General features: G+C 32.3%; 2 protein-coding genes and 3 non-coding genes across 6 annotated transcripts; 4 read left to right on the plus strand and 1 right to left on the minus strand.

The window, feature by feature from the left end:
• Positions 1-991: 991 nt before the first annotated feature.
• On the minus strand, positions 992-3,647 carry LOC107897825 (UDP-glucuronic acid decarboxylase 6). 2 transcript variants are annotated; one of them, XM_016823407.2, is made up of 12 exons: positions 3,449-3,647; positions 3,036-3,131; positions 2,819-2,905; positions 2,645-2,732; positions 2,463-2,554; positions 2,309-2,373; positions 2,145-2,233; positions 1,972-2,049; positions 1,788-1,881; positions 1,649-1,715; positions 1,456-1,560; positions 992-1,370 (listed from the first exon to the last, which is right to left on the minus strand). In XM_016823407.2, the coding sequence occupies exons 2-12, from the start codon at positions 3,114-3,116 to the stop codon at positions 1,185-1,187; spliced, it is 1,032 nt and encodes a 343-aa protein (XP_016678896.1). In that variant the 5' UTR covers positions 3,117-3,131; positions 3,449-3,647; the 3' UTR covers positions 992-1,184. The 2 variants fall into 2 exon arrangements, with proteins under 2 accessions (XP_016678896.1, XP_040934078.1); XM_041078144.1 differs by lacking the exon at positions 3,449-3,647 and adding an exon at positions 3,287-3,349.
• Positions 3,648-14,249: 10,602 nt separating this feature from the next.
• TRNAH-GUG (transfer RNA histidin (anticodon GUG)) lies at positions 14,250-14,321 on the plus strand. Its single transcript has one exon. It is a non-coding gene; the product is annotated as a tRNA-His (tRNA).
• A 249-nt stretch (positions 14,322-14,570) lies between these two features.
• On the plus strand, positions 14,571-14,642 carry TRNAH-GUG (transfer RNA histidin (anticodon GUG)). The gene has a single exon. It is a non-coding gene; the product is annotated as a tRNA-His (tRNA).
• LOC107897826 (dolichyl-diphosphooligosaccharide--protein glycosyltransferase subunit 4A) lies at positions 14,606-17,243 on the plus strand. Its single transcript, XM_016823408.2, has 2 exons — positions 14,606-14,900; positions 16,950-17,243. Exon 2 carries the CDS (start codon positions 16,950-16,952, stop codon positions 17,061-17,063), a length of 114 nt encoding a protein of 37 aa, XP_016678897.1. The 5' UTR covers positions 14,606-14,900; the 3' UTR covers positions 17,064-17,243.
• Positions 15,304-15,376, plus strand: TRNAR-CCG (transfer RNA arginine (anticodon CCG)). The gene has a single exon. It is a non-coding gene; the product is annotated as a tRNA-Arg (tRNA).
• Positions 17,244-17,377: the final 134 nt, after the last annotated feature.

Consider the following 17,377-nt stretch of genomic DNA (forward strand, 5'->3'; position numbering starts at 1 on the left):
TCAATTAAAGAAAGATTCAACAACTAAAAATAAGATTGATTCTTTGGGATTCTTCCTTTCTTCAAACGGAACGAATGGAGATAGAATCAGACTGATTCCCTAAGTACCTTTCTAGATATTCCTCAATATTCCGGCTATTCACGAAACGTGAGAAGCGGATGAATAATTATCTGCTTTCGGAAGAAATTGAAGAATTTATTGGGAATCCTACAAAATCTATTCGTTCTTTTTTCTCTGATAGATGGTCAGAACTTCATCTAGGTTCGAACCCTATTGAGAGATCCACTAGAGATCAAAAATTGTTGAATGATTTTTAAGTTAAAGCAATATTTTAAAACAAAAGCAATGACAAACAAGTAATTTTGTAAGTCAATTTAGTTTCTCGTTTTTCAAAGTTATTTTATGTGATAAATTATAAATTTGTTTATTAAAATTAACTATAAAAAATAAATATAATTTATATATTTAAATTAAATTTTACAAATAATTTATATCAATCATTTAAAAAAATAATAAAAAATTGTTATATTTTATATATCACAATATTATTAAGGAGTTACACAAAAATGATACTTCACATTTAAGTAATTATAATTTAAGTTTATATGTTTCTACTAAGTAAATTGAGTTTATATATTTCATATATTACAATATTTATTAATTAATTAATTATTTTTAATATTTTTATTATAATTTAAATTATATATTTAATGTATCATAATATTAGTGCATTTAAATATAATTTAAATACATATTTTTTATTTTACGACATTATATTTAAAATAAATATTCAATTTTAATATTCAATCTTTTAAAAAATCGTTAAGTACTTTTCAACTTGAATGATAAATCATTCTTAAATATTCAAGAGTCACTCGGAAAAACTTTTTACTTTTAATCTCAAACTCGAACTCGAGTAAGATGTGAGTTTTTTCTCAAATTTATTAATATTTGACTTCGGGGTGTTTTCAAGTTTATAAGATAATATGAATTATGAAAGGCAAAAATTGTGTTCCATTTAACTCAAATATCGTTCAAAAAACATTAAAAACAAAATCCAAAATAACTCAATTGCTGCCATTATTATGCATTGAAGATAAGCATATTGGAATTTGATTATAAAAAGGAAAAGAAGCAATAGCACTTTATATTTGTAACTTCTGTTGCTGCAAAATAGCTTTCAATCAGTTCTTCTTTGGAACCCCGAGCCTCAGTCGGAAATCCTCCTCCATAAGTGGAAGTCCGTCACGCAACTTCACCTTTGGTTCCCATCCGAGCACCTCTTTTGCTTTGGTTATGTCCGGCTTCCTTTGTCGGGGATCATCAGGAGTGTTTTCCACCATCGATATCTTCACCTCAGGATTGATAAGCTGCAAAAAACACCACATTACCAACAACTAAATTGATTGTTTTCTGGGATACATTGGTTATACGAGAAATGTACAGAAAACTAACCTCCTTCACGGATTCTGCAAGCTCGAGCATGGTGAATTCACCTGGATTCCCGATATTGATTGGTCCGGTGTTCTCTCCTTCCATAAGTCGGATTAAGCCGTCAACCTTGATTAATTAAAACAAAAAATATGAGTATCAAGTGCCATTAATACGTAAAATAATTCGATTTTGAACAAGAATTTGAACAGCGTACCATGTCGGAAACATAACAGAAACTCCTTGTCTGTGTTCCAGGTAATTGAACAGTCAAAGGCTCATTGCTGCAAAATTTAAAAGTAAGGTATAAGCACTGGGAATCATCTTATATATCTCCATAACATCGTATTACTTACCGGAGTGCTTGAGCTATGAAATTGCTAACAACACGACCATCATCAATGTTCATGCGTGGTCCATAAGTGTTGAAGATCCGAGCAATTCGAATCTCTGTTATCATGAAAAATGAGTGTAAGAATCTTCATACGGGAAAATGAAAGATATGAAAAACGAGCGGCGAGCAAATGCTGCATTGTTTACCTATGCCATGCTGCCTATGGTAATCAAACATCAAAGTTTCAGCCACTCGTTTTCCCTCATCGTAGCAGCTTCGAACACCTGCAGCATATGCGTAACAAGATCGTTAGGATACTTGGACTCAGGTGAGAGGATTGAAAGAGCAAAAAACTCTTTCTCGATATCGAAAAACATACCGATAGGGTTAACATTTCCCCAATAGCTCTCAGTCTGGGGATGTTCCAAGGGATCTCCATAAACCTCTGAAGTTGAGGTAAGTAAAATCCTGTTTTCCAGACAATCAAACCATGAGAATCTTATAAAAAAACCTATACAAAATCGATAAGTAACAGTCTCAAACCTTGCTCCGACACGCTTTGCCAGACCCAACATGTTCAATGTACCGATCACATTCGTCTTTATTGTCTGTTTATTGCCATTAAAGAACACAGTTCTCAGACATAAGAATCCTCACATTACCGATGTCTGATCTAGGAGACAGAACATAAACATACCTTAACAGGATTGTATTTGTAAAAGATTGGCGAAGCCGGGCAAGCAAGATGGTAGATCTGATCAACCTCAATGAGCAACGGCTCAGTGACATCTGATTTGAACACAAACTAAATTTAGAACATGAACATATATACAAACACAAACATACAACATTCTCAGCCTATGTCCCAATGAACAATACCATGACGAATGAGCTCAAATCTCGGATGTCCGATCCATTTCTTGAGATTGTCCTTTGTGCCGGTAAAGTAGTTATCGACGACAATAACCTTAAACAACACAAAAAAAATCATAAGAATTTTCAAAAATGTGATCACAAAATCAATAAGCAATAAAAATTTTCAATTGAATTCACCTCATTCTTTTCATTCTCCATCAATTTATCCACTAAATGGGAGCCAATGAATCCAGCTCCACCAGTAACAAGAATTCTCATGTTGGACTGCATATAATCAAAAACATGTTATGTCGGATACGAATATATGTTCGATTTTTGTCATGTTTTTTTCATTTATTGGGATAATCATACCCTAATTATTAACATGAAATCTTAAATTTTGAATCAATTTTACCTGAAAAAACTTGGAAAATCTCAAAGGAGAAGGACTTGGAGGCTTCTTAGAAGTTGAGTTGTCAGTTCCATTTGACGACATTTTTTTTTTCAGATCCTACAGAGAAAACAAAGCCAAACAACACTCAAAATTTTCCTATTGCTCAAATGGAGAGATTATGGACTAATATATACAAAAATATGACCTAAAAAATAATTATTTAAATACTAAAAAAAGCAAAATTAAAGAAAAATTATTGACCAAACTAGTACCAACTAGAGAGAGGAAGTAATAATGAAAACTTAACAAACAATCAAAAGCTTCTCATTAACAACTCTATAATCCACACCAAACCTTAAATACATATATAAGTTTTTTTTGTCTCAGATCTAAATCTGCATCCAATGGCCTAAAATTACCATAAAAAATTATACCTTTGGAAAGAGAAAGTGAAGATAAAATCTGGGCTTTGCTTAGTTTAATGAAATTTATGAAGAAGTTTGAGAATTCTTTTAAAGGATTTGAAGAATACTAAATTAAAACTATGTAAGGTAGTAGAATTTAGAACAAGCTTGTATACAGTTGAAGTGATGTTTGAAGTGATTTGCAGTTAAAAGGAGATAAATCCGTGAAGTCGCGGTGGTGATGACGTGGTTATGAGTTTAAAATTGGGAAAATTTTTTAATTACAGTTGTCCTGCCTATTATGGAATGCCACGTGGGTTTTCTTTCACCGATTAGCGTGTTCGGTGGGGTGACTCTTTTGGGACACTCTTGTTTGATGCCACACTAGAATACACTTGTCTTTGGTATTTTTTTTCATACGTGTTATTTTAATTTTTTATATAATTTAATATTTTTGTAAAAGACTAATAATTATATAATTTGAAAATTTGTGATAATTTATTTATGTTTATCCAAATGGTATGAGACGAAAATAAAAAAGGTTAAAGTGATCGATGTAGAATTTTTTAAATGGATATTAAATTTTACTGCTAGTTAAAATATCCCGTAAAAATACAAAATAAAACCAAAATAAAAAATTTGTATATATTATTACTTTGAAATTAAAAAAATAAAAAGGTTTAATTCTACTTTTAGTCCCTATATTTTTTTAACATTTGAAATTTGTCCCTCTATCTTTAATTTCAAAAATTAATCGCTTTTACCATTTTGGTTTAATAATTGAAATTCAATTAATTACACTATAACAAAAATTCCTTTTAAATTATATAATGTGACATTTTCTAAATAAAAAGAATGATCATGTGATCAATTACACGGGTGAAAATCGAATAAGCAAATAAAAGTATAAAATGTAAGGCTATAAATAGAGGCATTTATAGATAAAGTAGTCACTTACTTTGAACTAAGCTTAAGTTTATATTTTTCAACCTCGGTCTAACTTGACCCATTTGATTATTTAAAAATAATAAAAATATAAAAAATAGGTTAATATTCATATATTTTTATAATTAAATATTACATATTTGTTTTATTTAACCATTACAATTTCAATTTATAAAATATAGAAATTCTATGATTATATAAAAAAATAATATTGGTAAAAGAAATAAACAACTGCGTCAATGGTGAATGGTGATATTTTACTGAGCGACATACGCGTCAGACTAGGATTGGTTGGAATCATATTTTAATGGTGATCCGCAAATAGATAACTGTCCAAAATTTTAGTGTGTCGGCTTATCCACCACGTCGGATACAGCTAACGTCCGGTTTAAAGGGTAGAAAAGTACAGCTGAAGTGCATGATTGCCAATAGTGCAGCGTCACCCTTCCGCGTCAGATCTAAAACATTCAACTTTGACCTGTTTTCCAAAGCCGTGACAGATTAAAATCTCCCTTGAACTGAAATTCCGAGTATATATTTCTTATATTTCCAAAATAATATTTATTATATATTGGTTACGTAAGATTTTTATTTGTATTATCGTCAGAGTCCGTGTTGCAGTAGTAAAAGACTTGCCTTGAAATAAAAAAAAGTGTTTAATCGATATAGTTACTCATTAAAAAAAATATTTATAAAATTTTTATAGATAATTATTCGTGTAATTCTTCTAATTTTCAGTTTATTATAAAATTTAAATATAATAATTTGGATATTCAAGGAATCATCAAGGAGGAGGTAAAGAGGAGAAGATAGTATAGATTGAGAGGTCGGTTCATATGTGGCAGGTGAAGAGTCGAAGTAATAAGATGAGGGAGAAAGGAGGAAAAGAGAAGGTTAAAGACTTAAGGTGTGTTTGGTTGGGTGAAAAAATGGAGGAATGAGAGAAAAGAGTGAAAAAGTGAAAAGAAAATAAGTCTTGATTATGCTTGGTTAGAAAGAAAGTGAGAGGAAAGGAAATAGAAAGGATAACTATTTTCCATTCGAATTTACAAAAAATACTTCTTCTGAATTGGAATGATGAGAAGAGAGAAAATAAGAGATATATGTATGATAGTTCAAAATTATACATTTTTCAAATGTATTATTTTCTTTCCATTTTTTCATCTCTTCTACCAAGCGCGCTTATAGTTATATTTTCCATCATTCTAGGTTTTCAGCTTTTCAATTTTCTTTTTACTATATCAAGTAATATTTTAAAATGTGTTTGGTTGGGTGAAAAAGTGGAGGGATGGGAGGAGGGGTGGAAAAATGGAAGAAAAATAATTTGAGTGTGCTTGGTTTTGAAAAAAAGTGAGAGAAAAAAAAATAAAACGGATGACCATTTTTCATCCTAATGCATAAAAATCAATCTGTCCAAATTGCAAAGATAGAAGGAGAGAAAATGATAGAGATGCGTATGTTAGTTCAAAATTATGCATTTTTTAAATATTTTACTTTCTTTCCTTCTATTTTTCAACTCTACCAAGTAATAGATGGAAACAAATTCTATTTTTCTATCTCTCCTACTAAGCACATCTCCGGAAAGAAAATTTATGTTTTTCATTATTCTAGTTTTCTACCCCTTCAATTTTCCATCTTTACAATTTTCTTTCTACTCTACCAAGCAAAGCCTTAAAGTTTTCTGAAGAGGAAGAAGGTTACCTAAAGTATTTGGGGGAAGAAGGAGTTGATACTTAGTTTCTCATGTGTTGGTGTATATGGAAGGGCAGAGCTAGAAAATTCAGATTGTGAGGTCAATTTTAAAAAAAATTAAAACATTTATAGAAGTCATATAAACTAATGCAATTTTTTCTTCTTGGTCTTTCTTTACTTCACTAGTTGACTTTCTTTTAAAATATTTTTCCATTCTCGTTAAACATTTAGAACAAATATATCTAAGCCTTAAATATATAAGGTTTTTATGAAGCCAACATGCCACTACTAATTTTGTTTCACAAAAATAAACTTCACTTAACTGTTTTTAGTGTTATGAGAATGCAATATATCAATTCTCGAACACGAGATTCATAATAATCACACTAGCAACAACAATTTCTAAATAAAAAGGTTAAATTTCTAATTAATACTAATTTTTTCAAGGCTTTGTATTAATTAATCCTAATATATTCAAGGATTTGTATTAATCGACCTCTAAAAATTATTACCCAAATTAGGAATCTCATTAAAAAATTATTTAATAAATAAAATAAATAAATATTATATAAAAATCTTAATTTATCATAAGAAAATCATAATCTTAATTTTCTCGAGATTAATCAATAAAGCATTAAAATAAAAAGAAGAGTTATTACTTTATTTTTATATAATTTTTTTTAAAATTTGATGAGTCCTTTTCAAATTTGTATGGGATAAATTCTTTTTGTAAGGCTATTTTTGAATCTTTCTAAATTAATACATGAATTACATAAAAAATTAAAATTTTATAAATACTATTTATTTTTTATTTTTGTGGGGTCAATTGACTCACAATATTCAACTTAGTTTCATTGTATAAGTGCCATGTCATCGATAATATGGATGGTAGGTTGCTTGTGTGGTCGGCTACGTGTCATGTCCATTACATGTTAATTGTTGTCATGAATGATAGTATATGATCCTACTCTGACATTCTCTTTACTAAAGCTGTACGAGATTGTTATGCCTTGGTGGCCCCTTGAAAGCAAAAAATGAGTGGCCTCTCAATTGGCTTAAATGAAAATTTTCAAAGAATAATAGATTTGTTAAGATAAAAATTTTCTAAAAAATAGTTTATGTAATTCTTAAAGTTATTATTAAAAATCAAAACAATTTTATTATAATATTTGATAAAATTCCAATCCACAAAGAGACAAAGGAATAAAGCATCTCATGGTCCTATATTAAACTATAACGTTAGAATATATACCTTCTCATTTAAATAACAATAATAAAACTATTAGCAACAACTAATTTAAGTATCACCACATGAAAATTGTGTATGAATTGATTAATTGAATTAGTTAATTTAAGTTATTTATGATTAGAATTTAATGATTTTTCTCTTATCACTAGGATGAAATATATATAGAGTATTGGTCGATTTCTTTACAAAAAGTCTTTAAAGTATTGTTCGTTAGATACTTAATCGAATTCCCAATAATTGAATGTAAAGGCGTAGCTAAGGTGGCTAGCAGGGGCCTCGATCCCCCTTAAAATGAAAAAAATATTTCATTTAAGCCCTTTAAAATTTGTAAAATTTTAAATTAGTAAAGGTAAAATTGCACTTTGGCCCCCTAAAATGATAAAAATTTGATTTAATCCTTTAAAATTTATAAAGGGCATAATTGTAAAAAAAGCCCTCAACCTTTGGAGGCTTTTGGATATATACCCCTAATCTTTTTTTTTTGAAATCAGCCCTTAACGTAACGGATTTTTCAGACATCAACCCAGTTGAAATGGTAAACGTCAGCTGACCGTTAGTCAATAGCTGATTAAAAAATTTGGTCTACGTGGTGTTGCTGTTGACCGATGACGTAGCTCACATTAAAATATATAAGCTAACGTGGCAAAAAATTAAACAAATTTAATAATAATAAAACCAAAAAAAAAACCTAAATCCCCAAACCCTCAAAATCATTTTCCCAAATTCTAAAATCCCCAAATCGTGAAATTCCCTAAATCGCTAACCTCCGAAATCTTTCATTGAATCCCTAACAATCTTCAAGTCCATAAAATCTTCAAATACCTAAATCGATAGCATTCCGAAATCTTCTTGAAATTCCTAAAATTTTTACGAATCAAATCATTGAATCCCTAAAACTATTAGGAACAAAATCGTGAAATCCTTTAGAACCAAATCGTGAAATCCTTAATCTTTCCAGAAATTTTTATTTTTCTTCCTTGTCGTCTGAAATCATGGATTCACATAGTTTGAATAGTCAGCCTAAAGATTGGGTAACGCATGGTTCGAATGGTTCGAAGAAAAAATCATCATATGCAAATGTTGTTACTTCATTGCGGAAAGAGTATGCCTACGATGGACCAGCAGTAAAATGTCACTGTAATAAGTTAGCTCCAAGAGACACTTCATAGAGCGATTTAAATTCGGGGAGGAGGTTTTATGGTTGTTCAGATTTTTGGGTAAGTAAAGAATTTTTATTTGCAAATTAAGCTTGAGCTCAATTTTGATGATTTCATAAATCTCAGTATTTGTTTTGTTTTCATTTTGGATTATTTCAATTTGGCTGAATTGGGATTTGTTTGTAGGACGGTGGTTGTGATTTCTTCAAGTGGTACGATGGGAAAATGTGTGACCATGCGACTGAGTTACTGCGTCAATTACGTGATAGTGAACAAAATCTTTTGAAGGATAATTTAGCACTTAGAAAGAATGCTATGGATTTGGTTGCATTTGATGGTAAACATAATGGTGGCAATAGTGTTGTTGACATTGAGGTTGAAGGAGGTAGATCAATTTGTGGTGTTGAAGGAGAAGTAGCATTAAGGAAGAAAATGTTGACCATGAAGCAAAAAATTAAAGTTATCAAGAAAGAGAAGTCAATGTATAAGATGTTATTTTCTTGCTCTATGTTATGTATTGTATGCATCACCATAGGTTTCTTTTTTGGCAGTACTGGTAAGAGGCATATGCAACTAGCAGTTGCAAATGTTGATTGAAAAATATTGGTTGTTTTTTATGTAATTTAACATTATGCTTGGAAGTAATGACCAATATTTATTGTTTATGCCTAATTTAATTTAGCTTAATAAATAATGCAGTGACAATAAACATAAGACTAAAAGGATAAATTTGATCATTTAAGCATATGATTTGGATAAATGTACTTTACAATTTCGATAAATGTACTTTATAAAAGCATATGATTAGTCTATACAACATTCACCCTATACACCATCAACGCTATACCAGCCAAAAACCAAAATGTGAGTGAGCTATACATAAACCAAAATGAAAACCAACATATTGGTTTTCAATACAACAAAATAACATTCAACAACGGGAAATTCCAAAACCAAAATATTTTAGGCTCAAAATGTAACTACCATCTTCTGTTCCAAAGCCAAAATGTTGTAGGCAAAATACCTTACACAGTGCTTTTTAGATCACGAGCTGTCACGAGATGGTCCTGTTAAATAGAAAACATATACAACACAAGTTCAAAAGCAAGTTATTATAGTGAATCACAAGACAAACAACAGAAGTCATTCAAAACAAAATAACGATTATTTACTCGTGTTTCCTGCAACTGGTTCTTGTGTTCCCAAGTGGTCGAGAGGAGCCTTTCGCTTGTTATTTCGCGACTTGGGTGTTGAAGAAGTTTGTCCAGTACCATATTGGCATGAAACTGTCGTCATGCTGCTTGTGGTTCTACTAGACTACAAGAGCATTTTATATTAATATTAACATTGTATAAAATAACTCATATCAATAGTAAAAGGAAGAAACTTACTGCAAAAAATAGAAGATTTCCCTTAGATTTATCTAAGGTAGTTGAACTTTTAATGAAAGATTTCCCTTTTTGTTTAGGTGGTTGGGCATCTTGCTGCAAAAAATTAAACATAATCATTGGTTAAACAAAATAAAAAAAAAATTAAAATAAAAAACGTACTTAATATTTATAACTAAAGAACAACACTGTACCTGTTTCGAATTTGTGAAGGCCGCTTGTTATGGCCATGTTGGCCACATTGAGTACATGTCATGAGTAGACCTTTCCTACTCAAATGACCAGGCTTCAATTTTTTGGGTTCATCTTTGGCCATCCTCCTATTCTTTTTAGGCCTCTCAGGCATCTTCCTTTCAATAGGAGGTAGCACAAGCTGAATACCAGTTTTTTCCCAATCATGTGGCCCATTTATGGGCTGCATTGGAAAAAAGTAAGCTTTCTTGTAGGTATCAATGTGATAATATTCATGCAAAAGCTTTCTTGTAGGTATCAATGTAATAATATTCATGCAAATATTCATCTGGTTGAAGCCCTAGGTGATACATGGCAGCACATGCATGGAAACATGGAATCCCACTTATTTGCCAACTTCTACAACTACATATCATTTGACTTAGGTCCACTATATACTGGTAACTTCCTTTCCTCAACTCACATCTATTTTCACCATTCCATATCAGTTGCCACTCTACACAGTCCTTCTTGTTGGCATCAAACTTAGCTTTCACTAATGGACCATAATTTTGCTTCCATCCATTACATAACTTCCTTTTTTGTACTATCCTAGTCATCATCTTGGTCCTAATATCCTCAAGCATTCTGATAATGCTTTTGAACCTAGCTTCGACAATACTTGAATTGAATGCTTCACACAAATTGTTGTCAACTATATCTGATTTACAAGTAGTCCCCAAAAATGCCCTAGTCCACATCTTTGGAGACTTTTTCATCAGATTATCGTAAACATCCTTATCTTTCTTCTCCAGTGCTGAACATAGATTCTTCCACTCCCTCTCAGTCGTGCACTTTACAATCTGCCAGAAATCACACTCATAAGATTTCCCTAACTTCCTCCTTGACAAATTTGCAAACACGTGCCTCGCTCAATTCCTATGCTCCACCCTTAGTAGTATGTCAGAAATTGTAATCTCAAGGCCCTAAGTCATATTAATGAACGAGATAAATTGTTAGAAAATTTTAGTTAAATACAAATAACAGATTAAAAAAAATAATATCAAGCTTAAAATTGCATATTTACTAACCTTTTGTTGGTCACTGATAATTGTGTACCCATACCCATCTTCTAAGCCCAAATCAGTTGATAGGAGACTGAGAAACCAACCCCATGAATCAGTGCACTCCACCTCAACCATAGCCCATGCAATAGGGAACATTTAGTTGTTTGCGTCTCTTCCAACAGCTATGAGAAATTCACTCTTAAATGGGCCTTTTAGGAAGCAACCTTCTAATCCAATGAGTGGCCTACACCCCGCTTTCCAGCCTCTCTTTAGTGCATCAAAGCACACATAATACCTCTTAAAATATGGAAGGGAGTCTGTTGTCACCCTTTGAACAGCCATTTTTATTATGCTTCCTGGCATCTTTAACCTTAACTCATGAACATAGTCCCATAGCAAACCAAATTTATCCTTATAATTCCCAGCCATTTTCTCATTCACTATTTTCTTTGCTCTATAACAACAGTCAATGGTCACATTTACATGCATCTCAGAAGCACATTTTCTTTGAATTTCCCTCAGCTTCATCTTAGGATGATCTTTGATGGTTGCTTCAAAATATTGGGCAATCATAGCAGCAGTCACCATTTTTTTCTTAAAACTAACCGAACAATGGTGCTCATCCTGAAACGTCTTTATTTGCAAGCATTTCGCAACAGGATTGTAGCTAGCCCTAATTCTCCATGGACAGTTAGAGGAAGCAATGTACCTCACAACAACCCTTTTCGGTTCATTCTTAATAAACTTTAGTTGTCTTCTACATTCTTTGGAGTACTTTCGAATTGCACTCTTAAACTGTTTGCCATCCTTAAACAGCATTCCCAGACTAAACTTTAACTTATCATTGTATAAGGGAAACTTGCTCCTCTTTCTCTAACCATCTTCATGTTCTTCATCTTCATCAGACTCAACCAAGCTTCCATGTTCATCTGAGTCCCATACATCAGTCTCATTTCCATCCTCCTCTTTCCCACTACGTGTAGCAGCAACATTATCTAGTCCATCTAATGTTGCAAAGTCACCAGCATATTCATCAGCAACATTATCCACTCTATCTGATGTTACAAAATCACCAACATATTCATCAGCAACATTATCCACTCCATCTGATGTTGTAAAATCACTAGCATATTCATTACCAGCAACTTCACTATCATTATCCTCTCAAATAGTAGACCTTAAACTAATATGTCCACCATTTTCCATACCAATATCTTCATCTACCTCAATACCAGTAGCAGACACACCCTTCCCATCAGCTTGTACCTTTCCTACATCACCCTCCTCACCAGATTCTACCTTTTCTAAATCACCTTCATCATCAGATTCTACCACTTTATCATTACCCTCCCCATCAACTTCCACCCGTTCAACATCACCCTCCCCAGTAGTCAACAAAAAAATTTTATCTACAATTATTGGGTTATCAACCTCATGTTCAACATATAACTCAATCCTTAAACTTGACCCAAAAGTCCAACATAGCTATGTTTGAAGTGTCATCATAAATCACTCTTAGATTATTTTGTAACCCTACTGTACCAGGCTCATGAAAATAGATTAACATGAAAGTGTTAAACCCTAACCCAATTTTGACTATTTACATAATTCAAAATAAGATATTGTGTCTAGGTCTTCTTTAAGCCTAATCACTTCCCCACCTACATATCTAACATATGGATCCTTTACAAAGTGTCCACCCACATGCAAAATAATATAATATTCATCATCTGATGACATCTACAAAAAACAGTAACACATTGTAAGCAAAAAACATTTAAAAAACAAACAAAGCAGTAACAGAAGTCTACTAGTTTAACATCTTTTCTGAGAAAAAGCAATTTGCTTTGAATAAACAAATATTTTTCTGAGCAGAAAACATTAAAAAATAATAAAACAGAACTCACTACCTACATCGGGACCACTTCTTTGAATACAATACAAAATAGTAACACATGTCTACAATTTTAACTTTTTTTGCTTGGGTAACAGAAATTAACATCATCGGGACCATTGTCTTATCACAAATCGACAAAACAAACCCTACATTCTAGCACTGAAATTGCAATAATAAATCACAATTAACCATCTACAATTTTTACAACAGTTTTATCAACAACATTAGGACCACCATCGCATCAAAAATCGACAAAACAAACCCTACATTTTCGCACTCAAATTGCAATAGTAAATCACAAATAACCAACTAATCAAACCAAAAATGGAATTTATTTTCCCAACAAACCAAATAAGAAAGCACCTACCTTTTGATTTTGGGTTGCGGAAACTCTCACAATTGTTGATGTTTTTTCGTTCTCAACGATTTGATTCGTAAAAATTTTAGGGATTTCAAGAAGATTTCGGAATGCTATCGATTTAGGTATTTGAAGATTTAGGGACTTGAAGATTGTTAGGGATTCAATGAAAGATTTTGGAGGTTAGGGATTTAGGGAATTTCACGATTTGGGGATTTTAAAATTTGGGAAAACGATTTTGGGGGTTTGCGGATTTAAGGTTTTTTTTGGTTTTATGATTATTAAATTTGTTTAATTTTTTTGCCACGTCAGCTTATTTATTTTAATGTGAGCCACGTCATCGATCAACAGCAACGCCAAGTAGACCAAATTTTTTGACTGGCTGTTGATTAACGGTCAGCTGACGTTTACTGTTTCAACTGGGTTGATGTCTGAAAAATCCGTTAAGTTAAGTGCTGATTTCAAAAAAAAAAAAGGTTAGGGGCATATATCCAAAAGCCCCCAAAGGTTGAGGGCTTTTTTCCAATTATGCCTTTATAAAGATATAGTTTATTAAAAGGGTGAAATTGCATTTTTACTATTGTAAAAATTACAATTCAATTTCGGTCTCCCATAAAAAAAATTTCTAGTCGCCCCTAATTGAAGGTATTATCCATTGAGAGGGTTTTGTTTCTTGTGCTTTGCTGAGAGCCAATGTACTATGAGCGACTACCCTGAAAGCCTGGCTCACAAAGTTGGGAGTGTCTCAACTATATGTGGGCATACGGTCACCTACCAAAAGGTAACGTGAGTGTCTCATTTACATTCCTACCATTAAATCAGTTGATTAAGTAAATTATCATATTCTCACCTTGAATCTAAGTTATAATTAGTTGAAATAACTATATATTGAAGCTCCTAACATCTTGTGGCTGTAGTTTAGTGGTAAGAATTCCACGTTGTGGCCGTGGAGACCTGGGCTCGAATCCCAGCAGCCACACAAAGAAAAAAAATTTTACCTTCATTTTCGCAACCTCTGTTTTTAGGCTCTGTTCCTTTGGGCCTACTTATAGTTTAAAAAAGAACCCAAAACGCAAGTCGTTTTGTTTCCTAAATCGTTGCTACGAACTACACAAATTCTAAAAAACCATCGACTTGAAAAAAACGTATTCTTGTTTTCCGCTTTTCAGCTTTGTCATTTTTCCCCTTGAGATCTAGTGATTATGGATTTGGCTACGATGAATATCCTGTGGCTGTAGTTTAGTGGTAAGAATTCCACGTTGTGGCCGTGGAGACCTGGGCTCGAATCCCAGCAGCCACACTAATAAATATTTTTTCTTCATTTCCACAACCTCTGTTTCTAGGCTCTGTTCCTTTGGGCCAACTTCTTGTTTAAAAAAGAACCCAAAATGCAAGTCGTTTCGTTTCCTAAAACCGTTGCTACGAACTACACAAATTCTGAAAAACCATTGACTTCAAAAACGTTTTTTTTGTTTTCCGCTTTTCAGTTTTTCGTCATTTTTCCTCCTTGATATCTACTCATTGTTTCGACGCTTTGGCCTCTCATCGATCCACAAAGGTACGTTGTTCCTCATTCAGTTCTTTCCCTTTATTGCCTCTGTTTTTCAGTTTTGGTCACCGTTGCAAAATATCACGAGTTTAAAGTAGATCGCCGATCTCTTTTAGATCCACTGTATCTATGAGCAGATTATACGGGGTGTATATTGCATTTCATTTCTCTTTTTTTTGTTGTTTCTTTTTTTCAATTGAACATTTTAGCAGATCGCCGATTTCTTTTAGATTCTCTCTGCCTATAAACAGATTGGATATGCGTGTGTGTAAATATATATTTGCATTTCTTCCTTTTTTTTGTGTGTGCGTTTATTCATTTGAAACATTTTAGGTTCTGCTTTTGATTGGTAGTTGGTGAGTCATCGCGATTCTCTCATATAAGTAAATTTAAGGCAACTGCTAGAAAAAGTGATCGCATAGCGGAGTGGATATCGCGTTAGACTCCGGATCTAAAGGTCGTGGGTTCGAATCCCACTGCGATCGCTATCTTTTCAAATCTTTTTCTTTTCCGATTTGAAGTTAGTGGAAATTTATATATTTTAGGTTTTTTAGACAATTTTTTTGCTTTAAAAATAAAAATTTGGAACTATGAGGAAGAAATTTGATGAGAAATGCGTGTTAAAGGTCAACGATAAGCCCATTTATGACATTTTAAAATTTTGGGGCAGTTTGTTAGTGTGTTCATATGCCGACAACTTTTCAGGTTTTAATGCGTCTACGGTAGAATATGGATTTGAATTTTATGAAACTTTGGTTGAGAATCTTAGTTTTCATTTGATTTGTACTTTTGCTATTTGCAATTTGTCCTTTGTTTTTTTATTTTTTTACGTATCACTTTTATTGAAAAAAAAATTGAAAGGTAAAAGTACCAACCAAGCTATGATTGCTGTATTATCAGTTAGCGAACTGCATTAATCAGATTATTTACTTCATCTTAATGTAAGTGTTAATACCCGCAAAGATACGGATTCAAGTTCTGTCATCTCTTCCCTGAAAAAAAAAACCCCGATTCTTTCTTTAACACTTTGGTTTTTTTGTTCGAATATACTGAGTACTTTAAACTTACATTTGTATGATGGTTGATTGGATTGTCAAAATTCTGGACAATATTCCACAAACATGTCAGTCCATGTCGGATATGTAAATTGGATCTCTAAAATGAGTGACCTTTGTTAATGTCAAGTTTGAAGAGTAGAAAGCTTAAATTTATTTGAATTAGATTCTTTTATAGGGACATATGCAAATGCCCTCTTGTTTACTGATAATCTGCTACTAGTAATTTGTAAAACCGTGTGTAAATGGTTCTCAAAGCATGAGCTAGTTAATATGAATAGAATTGGATGAAATGAAGTAATTTTAGACCTGAATAAACGAATGACGGCCCTCTTAGTTTACTGATAAACTGCTAATGGTAATGTGTAAATAGTTCTCAAAGCATGAGCTAGTTGATATGAATAGAAATGGATGAAATGAAGTAATTTTGGACCCGAATAAACGAATGACATCCCTTTTAGTTTACTGATAATTTCTGATACTATGTGTAAAACAATGTGTAAATAGTTCTCGAACCATGAGCTAATTAATATGAATAGAGTTGGATGAAATGAAGTAATTTTTAGTGTTGAAATGATGGTGACTGTTTGAAGCAACCCACTATATGGAGAAAATGAAGTAATTTTAGTCTGAAGTTGTATGGAACAACCTTCCGCAAATGGTTTACTTAATGTAGCTGTTAAGACTGTTAACTTGTCATACTCCCAGATGCTATTGAAGCTTTATTATGATTATAGTCGACAAAGTTTATCAACTTTAGTCGGCTGATTGCTTGTGTAAAGATTCGAGCTTATGACCAACGATATTAGGCATTTGTTGTCCTGTATTATGGGCTGAAATTGAGGTAGAATGTGCTTAAATTGATGGGACCAAGTGTCTGGAAACTACTTGATAGTTTTTGAAGCTTCATATTATCGATTTTATTTCCAATATTTGTTAAAACCATAGCACAATTAGTTTGTGATGAGCTATTGATTTTTGGGGATTTTACATGTTCATGCAGATGATTGATGATCAGCAGCTGGGGTTTCTTGCCAATTTTTTAGGGGTTTTTATATTTGGACTGGTAATTGCTTACCATTACGTGATGGCCGATCCCAAATATGAGGGAAACTGAAACCGTTAGACAGTTAAATTATATTACATGTTAGATAAGAACTTAGATTATGTTCGTAAACATGTTAGTTTTCTTTGCATAATTGAACTGCTTGTTTTGGTCAATCTTCTTTTACATACTAAAGATTGATCTATGATCGATTTTCGTTAGATTTGAAGGATATTAACTTTTGTCTTTCAATGCATTTAGTGATGCTTTTGTCAAGATAGCGATTATACATGCATGGGCTTGCATGATATTTGCCTTGGAAGTATTCCTATCGGTAACATCTCTATCCAACATGTTAAGCCAAGTCCTAGTGATAGCACGTTGCT

Source organism: Gossypium hirsutum, chromosome A10 (genome assembly GCF_007990345.1).
Source record: "Gossypium hirsutum isolate 1008001.06 chromosome A10, Gossypium_hirsutum_v2.1, whole genome shotgun sequence".
Lineage (NCBI taxonomy): Eukaryota > Viridiplantae > Streptophyta > Magnoliopsida > Malvales > Malvaceae > Gossypium > Gossypium hirsutum.